Source organism: Penaeus vannamei, chromosome 3 (assembly GCF_042767895.1).
Source record: "Penaeus vannamei isolate JL-2024 chromosome 3, ASM4276789v1, whole genome shotgun sequence".
In the NCBI taxonomy this organism is placed as follows: Eukaryota; Metazoa; Arthropoda; class Malacostraca; order Decapoda; family Penaeidae; genus Penaeus; species Penaeus vannamei.
In genome coordinates this window covers 5607402-5614901 of record NC_091551.1, presented here as the reverse complement: position 1 = coordinate 5614901, position 7500 = coordinate 5607402, and the positions used below count along the sequence as shown (strand labels likewise).

At 37.7% G+C, this 7500-nt stretch overlaps 1 protein-coding gene across 1 annotated transcript in view; it reads right to left on the bottom strand.

The window, feature by feature from the left end:
• Positions 1–7500, bottom strand: part of LOC138866461 (mucin-2-like) — a 36305-nt gene that overhangs the window by 666 nt on the left and 28139 nt on the right. Inside the window, exon 4 of the mRNA XM_070139121.1 lies at positions 1–274. This exon is cut by the window's left edge and continues 666 nt beyond it. Within this exon, the coding sequence (XP_069995222.1) occupies positions 1–274 (274 nt within the window). The remainder of the gene's footprint in view (positions 275–7500) is intronic.

Below are 7500 nucleotides of genomic sequence, written 5' to 3'. Positions count from 1 at the left end.
TGATGTAGGTGAGGTGGTACGTGATGTGGGTACGTGATGTGGTAAGTGATGTGGTAAGTGATGTGGGTAAGAGGTGTGGTAATGATGTGGTAAAAGATGTGGTAAGAGGTGTGGTATGATGTGGTAAGTGATGTGGTAAGTGATGTGGTAAGTTAGATGTGGTAAGTGATGTGTGTAAGTGGTGTGGTAAGTGATGTGGCAAGGATGTGTAAGAGGTGTGGTAAGGGGATGTGGTAAGAGATGTGGTAAGAGGTGTGGTAAGTGGTGTGGTGTGCTGATGGGTGGTAAGAGTGATGTGGTAAGTGATGTGGTAAGTTGGTGTGGTAAGTGATGTGGTAAGTGATGTGGTAAGAGGTGTGGTAAGTGAAGAGGTAAGTGATGTGGTAAGAGGTGGTGTTAAGGGTAAGTGATGTGGTAAGTGGTGTGGTAAGTGATGTGGTAAGTGATGTGGTAAGAGGTGTGGTAAGTGATGTGGTAAGTGATGTGGTAAGTGATGTGGTAAGTGATGTGGTAAGAGGTGTGGTAAGTGATGTGGTAAGTGATGTGGTAAAAGATGTGGTAAGAGGTGTGGTAAGTGATGGTAAGTGATGTGGTAAGAGGTGTGGTAAGTGATGTGGTAAGAGGTGTGGTAAGTGATGTGTTAAGAGGTGTGGTAAATGATGTGGGTAAGAGGTGATAGGTAAGTATGGTAAGTTGATGTGCGTAAGTGATGGAAGATGTGTTGGGTAAGGGATGTGGTAATGGTTGGCGGTGCATGTAAAAACAAAGAAACAAACAAACAAAAAAGCTAAAGAGAAAATGAAATATAAATCTACCTTTGTTTACGAGAGAGATATATCCTGAACATGAGTTTAAAGAGCGTAGAAACAAACAAAGAGAGAGATTGGAATTTGGGTGCTTGTTCTGGGGATGTGTTTCGTGGGTTTGTTATGGAAGAAAAAAAGTTTAAGAGAAAATAAGATATAAATCTTTCTTTGTTTATGATATGATGCGTTTGGTGGGTTTGTTATGGTTGGCGGTGCATGGGAAAACAAAAAGTTTAAGAGAAAATAAGATATAAATCTTTCTTTGTTTATGATATGATGCGTTTGGTGGGTTTGTTATGGTTGGCGGTGCAAGGAAAATAAAAAAAAGAAAGTTAAGAGAAAATAAGATATTAATTTTTCCTTTTTATGATATGATGCTTTTCGTGGATTTGTTATGGTTGGCAGTGCATGGGAAAACAAAAAGTTTAAGAGAAAATAAAATATAAATCTATCTTTGTTTATGATGGATATCTTGAAGATTAGTTTAAAGAGCATAAATACAAAAAAAAAAGAATAATCATAAATGCCAAATAATAATGAACGCATAATAATTTGAGACACCTACATTACTTATTAATGAATGATAAGAAAGTACCCCCCCCCCCAAGAAAAAAGAAAGAAAAAAAGAAAATGAGTAGATAGTAAAACCTAAAAAAAAGAAGAAAATGGATAAACAGGATAACCAAACGAAAGAAGGAGAACCAAATAAGTAAAAAAAACAAAGACAAAAACTTAAAAAAGAATCCCACAGGTACAGAATAAACTGCCACTTATGCCGAGTTGGTGAAAGTTCTGCAAGTACGTAAAGAAAAAGTGCTGGGAAAATCGCTATTGAAATTCCTTGCGCAACTCCGACAACAGAAGTACTTAGTACACGTTTTATGGACAGAAAGTTGTAAAGGTGTTGCAACATTGCTTCGTGAAAAAATGATAGGGCTTTGTGCTACAGTCTGTTCATTGTTGCAACAAAGATCTCCAACTATGCTAATAAATATCCTTTACAAGCGACCATTGTGTGCTCGCTACAGAACTCTCATTGGCGAACTTAAATGGAGATAAAGATAAGGATAATCAAAGTTGAGATTGAGATTAAGATAAGAACAGGAATAAGGGGGAAAAGAACCCGCAACAGAAACAATTCTTTGCAACATGGGCACGTTTCTAGCATTTAAAAAAAATGTTATATAGATAACGGGTTTGGGAGAGAGCGGAGAGGGCGAGAAGAAGAGGGAAGGAAAGAGAGAGAGAGATTGAGCGAGAGAGAGAGATTGAGAGAGAGATTGAGAGAGAGATTGAGAGAGAGAGAGAGAGAGAGAGAGAGAGAGAGAGAGAGAGAGAGAGAGAGAGAGAGAGAGAGAGAGAGAGAGAGAGAGGGCAGAGAGAGAGAGAGAGGGGAGGGGGGGAGAGAGAGAGAGAGAGAGAGGAGGCAGAGAGAGAGAGAGGGGGGAGACAGAGACAGAGAGAGAGAGAGTGAGGAAGACATAGAAGGGGGGGGGGGGGAGCGAGAGAAAAGAGAAAAGGAGAGAGAGAGAGGCAGACAGAGGCAGAGAGAGAGAGAGAGGTAGAGAAAGAGAGAATCAGAGAGAGAAATCTTCGTTATTATTCATGTTTGCCAAAATATTCAAAAGAATAATCTTACATATACTGCTTAACTTTTTTTTTTTTTTTCTTAATCTCAAAGTAAACTAGGACTGGATATCATAGTGTAAATAGTAATTATCATAAGTGTGGAATAGCATAATCATGCATCTATGGTCACCTTTTCAGCTTCACGGATGATAGAGCAAAGATCTAAAGGAAATGTGGAAAACAAGTAAAAAAAATAAAAATAAATAGATAAATAAATAAATAAATAAATAAATAAATAAATAAATAAATAAATTTAAAAAAATAAATAAACATGAATAAATAAATAAATAAAATAAAAGTCAGTCTATGATTCAAAAACGTAATCAACATTTTTTTTTTTTTTTTTAGTAACTAGAGAGGGGGTTGAAATGAAACCTTATACGAAATACCTTGATTGTAAGAATTTTAATATATATAATTTTTTTTTTGAATTAGAGAAAATATAGATTATTCCTCGATGTGTAAACTTAACCCATATATAAGTACTGAACGTAAACCTATAGAGCAAGTACATAAACAAAAACAAAAATACAGTAATGGAGGAAAAACAAATAAACAAATAAATACACGATACAGGCACAGTAATAAATGATTTCTCTTTAATTATCATTCCATATCATACATACAATAATTCTGATTTAATTCTTGCAGCCATACCCGTTGCTCCCAATAAAACATTTCCAAAAAAAAAAACAGCTGATATACTTTTAAAAATCAGCTGATATACCCCCCCCCCCAAAGAAAAAAAAAAAAAATAAATAAAAGATGGAAAAAAAAAATCAGCTGATAGACTTCCATTCAAAATCAAACCCATAAAGTCAATTTAAAGAAAAATAGCAAATAAAAAAGATATTCTTGGTACCGAGGCCCAACATACTTAAGAATATTAAGCCTGATTTTGGGCTGTTTGACTCAGCGAGTGTTATAACGAACCGGTTATTCGATTTTTCACGTACTTTCCAATGAAAATGGGGGAGGATTTTGAAGGAAATGTGATGATGGTGGTGGACGTGATAGTGGTGATGATGGGGATGAGGATGATGGTGACAGTGATGATGATGGTGATGTTGGTGATGTTGGTGATGATGGGGATGATGATGATGATGGGGATGGTGATGTTGCTGATGGTGTTGATGGTGATGATGGGGATGATGAGATGATGGGGATGGTGATGTTGGTGATGGGGATGATGGTGATGATGATGGTGATGCTGCTGATGTTGAGTTGGTGATGATGATATTAATGTTGATGGTGATGATGATGGGGATGGTGATGATGTTGGTGATGGTGTTGATGGTGATTGTGATGATGCTGATGCTGGTGATGATGATGATGGGGATGATGATATTGATGTTTATGTTGGTGATGATGATGATGGTGATGGTGATGATGATGATGTTGGTGATAATGGTGATGATGATAATGGTCATGATGATAATGGTGATGATGATATTAATGTTGATGGTGATGAAGTTGATGGTGATGATGATATTGATGATGGTGATGTTCTGCCGTCAATACGATGACTTTGAATTTTATGCCTTTGTATTATTCAACACATGCTAATGCAATTTCGAACTTACGAAGTAGCGAAATGTACAGTGAGCATTCACGAAGAAAAAGCGTCTCATGGAACAAGCTACGTTTTGTTGTACAGTGAGCATTCATAAATAAAATCGTATTATGGAACATGCAAGACTTTGTTTGATCCTTGAGAGAAGAGTGAATTTTTATTTGTTCTTGTAAAAATGTAAGAATTATAGCATTCATATAAAGGTGAAAAGATAATGTAGATAACCTTTCAGAGTATCCTCAAAACAATCTATATTCCATAAACATATAAAAACAACTTATTCTACTCTTAACAGAGTCCAAAAAAGCACAGCAAACTTAGCATTATCCTCAGCAAAAAGTTATGAGTAAACATAACAAACACAATAACCTCTCCGAGAGATACACACACGTGCATTTAACAAGAACTTTTTTTTTTCTTTTTTTTTTTTGCTCTTCTGAACATTCAAAGGAAAACAAATAGGACTTTTATCCCTGCCACATTCTCCTAATTACAAAATGAATAGGAAAGGGCAGAGGAATAGCTTGGGGTGGCTAATGGCTCCAGTGTTTCTCTCTCTGTTTACTGTTTAGGGTTGGCAAATGTACATACTATCTTTCTGAAAGCGTCTATTACATTGTTCATTGTGCGTTTCGAAAGTCTGTTATGGGTACACACGTCGTGCTGGAAAATATGGTGTTCTAGACTTCTGTGTTCTTTTAGTGTATGTGTGTTTATGTGTGTATTAGTGTTGTGTTAGTATTTTTTTCTTCGTGTGTGTGTGTCCAAGCGTGTGTTTAGAATGTTTCAAACGACTAAATAAACGCGTTTGTTGATGAGTATTTATATATTTTTACAATTCTGTATTTTACTTTTACTCTACCTGTTTGTATGCGATTCTCTACTATGCTGTATACTTGAAAACAGAGACTATGTTGCTGGATATGTTGCCTCATTAGCTGGGTACAAATTGACTCACATTTAGCTGTGTAGGTTATTTTTCATGAACTCAGTTGTTTAAGAGAGAGAGAGAGAGAGAGAGAGAGAGAGAGAGAGAGAGAGAGAGAGAGAGAGAGAGAGAAAGAAAGAGAGAGAGAGAGAGAGAGAGAGAGAGAGAGAGAGAGAGAGAGAAAGAGAGAGAGAGAGAGAGAGAGAAAGAGAGAGAGAGACAGAGGAAGAGAGAGAGAGAGAGACAGAGAAAGAGAGAGAGAGAAAGAAAGAGAGAGAGAGAGAGAGAGAGAGAGAGAGAGAGAGAGAGAGAGAGAGAGAGAGAGAGAGAGAGAGAGAGAAAATACACGTTTCATTTGTTTTGTGTATCATGGAGCCACAATAAATAAAAAGATACAAATACGTAGTATCTTAGGTGAGAAGTAGGGACTATGCGGAGATACTGTTCTTTTTCAGAAAACTCAATACCTTTTTTTCTATGAGGCGAGGATAGTAAGGATAAACACGTTACTTGTCTCCCAATGTCAGCTTAAGAAAAAAAAGAAAAAAAAGAAAGAAAGAAAAAAAGTAAAAAAAAAAAAAAAAAAAAAAACGAGAGAAAAAGTATAAATAAAAAAACGAAAGAAAGAAAAAAGTAAATAATAATAATAATAATAATAATAAAAAATAAAAAGATAAATAAATGAAAAAAATAAATTGGTTTTAACATAAAACCATGCAATGTAAAAAAAGTAACACACGAGCACCAAGGAAGATACCTTGAGGGACGCCAGAGGAGAATTCGTTCGCTCTTGAATATATGTTATTTTGGCATCAGTGTTTTAAGCTGAAGATTGCCTAAGGTTTTGTAGTGAAACGGTCATGTCGACCTGGTTATCATGTGCTCAATAATCGAATATTCAAATCAATATACATGAGTCTATGGAGAGAACAGGATGTCAGTATTGCCTTTGCTTATGGAAATCTTAATTTGTATTTAAGTCACCCCTCCCCCGTTCTCTCTCTCTCTCGCTCCCCTGCTTTATCTATATTCCTGCTTATTACTGTAGCATGATCTAAACCTCATCGTTTTCTTTGACTTCTGATATATTCTCTCTCTCTCTCTCTCTCTCTCTCTCTCTCTCTCTCTCTCTCTCTCTCTCTCAAGGACTTGCAGTACATGTCTTTGTGTTTGAAAATGTGTTTGTATATCTGATGACTTGACTCTCTCTCCCTTAAAACATCTACAACAAAAAACAAGGAAAATATAGCAAATAAAACATCCACAACAAAAACAGGGAAAATAAAATAAATAAAACATCCACAACAAAAAACAAGGAAAATATAGCAAATAAAAAATCCACAACAAAAACAGGGAAATTAAAATAAATAAAACATCTACAACAAAAACAAGGAAAACAGAATAAACAAAACATCTACAACAAAAACAGGGAAAATAAAATAAATAAAACATTTACAACAAAAAAAGGAAAATAAAACAAATTAAACATTTACTACAAAAATCAAGAAAAAATGAATGAAACCTCTACAACAAAAAACAAGGAAAACAGAATAAACAAAACATCTACAACAACAACAACAACCACAAAACAAGGAAAATGAAATAAATAAAACATCAAAAACAAACAAACAAAACAAAACAAAATAAGGAAAATAAAATCATGTCATTTTTTTTTACCATAAAGTCCTGCACACTTTCCTTTCCATTAACTGCTCTAAGACGATTAAGTTCATCTTCGATCCCAGAGAATTTTTTTCCTTCTCTACTCCACCTCCTGCTTATTTTTCTTTTTCGTTTTTTTCTGCTTCCTTTCTCTTTACTCCTTCTTTGTTTTTGTTTCTTCTCCTTTTACTTCTTCCCCCCCCTCTACTTCTCCTCCGCTTCCTTCTTCTTCTTCTTCGCCTCCTCCTTCTCCTTCTTCGTCTTCTTTTTATTCTTCTTCCTTCCTCTCTACTCCCCCTCATCTTTTTTTCTTTTTTTCTTTTTCTCCTTCCCCCGTCTTCTTCTCCTCCTTCTTCGTCTTCTTTTTATTCTTCTTCTTCCTGTCCCTCTTCTCCTTCTCCTTCTCTCCTTTTATTTCTTTCTTCGTCTCCGCGCCTCCTCCCCCTCCCCCTCCTTTTCCTCCTCCCTCCCCCTCTTTCTTCCCCTCCTCCTCCTCCTCCCTCCAGCTCCTCCCTCCTCCTCCCCCTTCCCTCCCCCTCCTCCTCCTCCCCTCCTCCTCCTCCTCCTCCTCCTCCCCCCCTCCCTCCTCCTCCCTCCCCTTTCTCTATCACCTCCCCCTCCACCTCCTCCTCCCCCTCCTCCTCCTCCTCCCCCTCCCTCCCTCCTCCTCCCCTCCTCCTCCTCCTCCCCCCCTTTCTTCCCCCTCCCCCCCCTCCCTCCAACCCCTCTTCCTCCTCCTCCCCCTCCTCCTCCTCCTCCCTCCACCTCCTCTCTCTCCCCCTCTCCCTCTCCTCCTCCTCCTCCTCCTCCCCTCCCCGTCCCCCTCCCTCCTCCTCCTCCCTTTCCTCCCCCTCCCCCCCTTCCTCCTCCTCCTCCTCCCCCCCCCTCCACTCTTCCTCCCC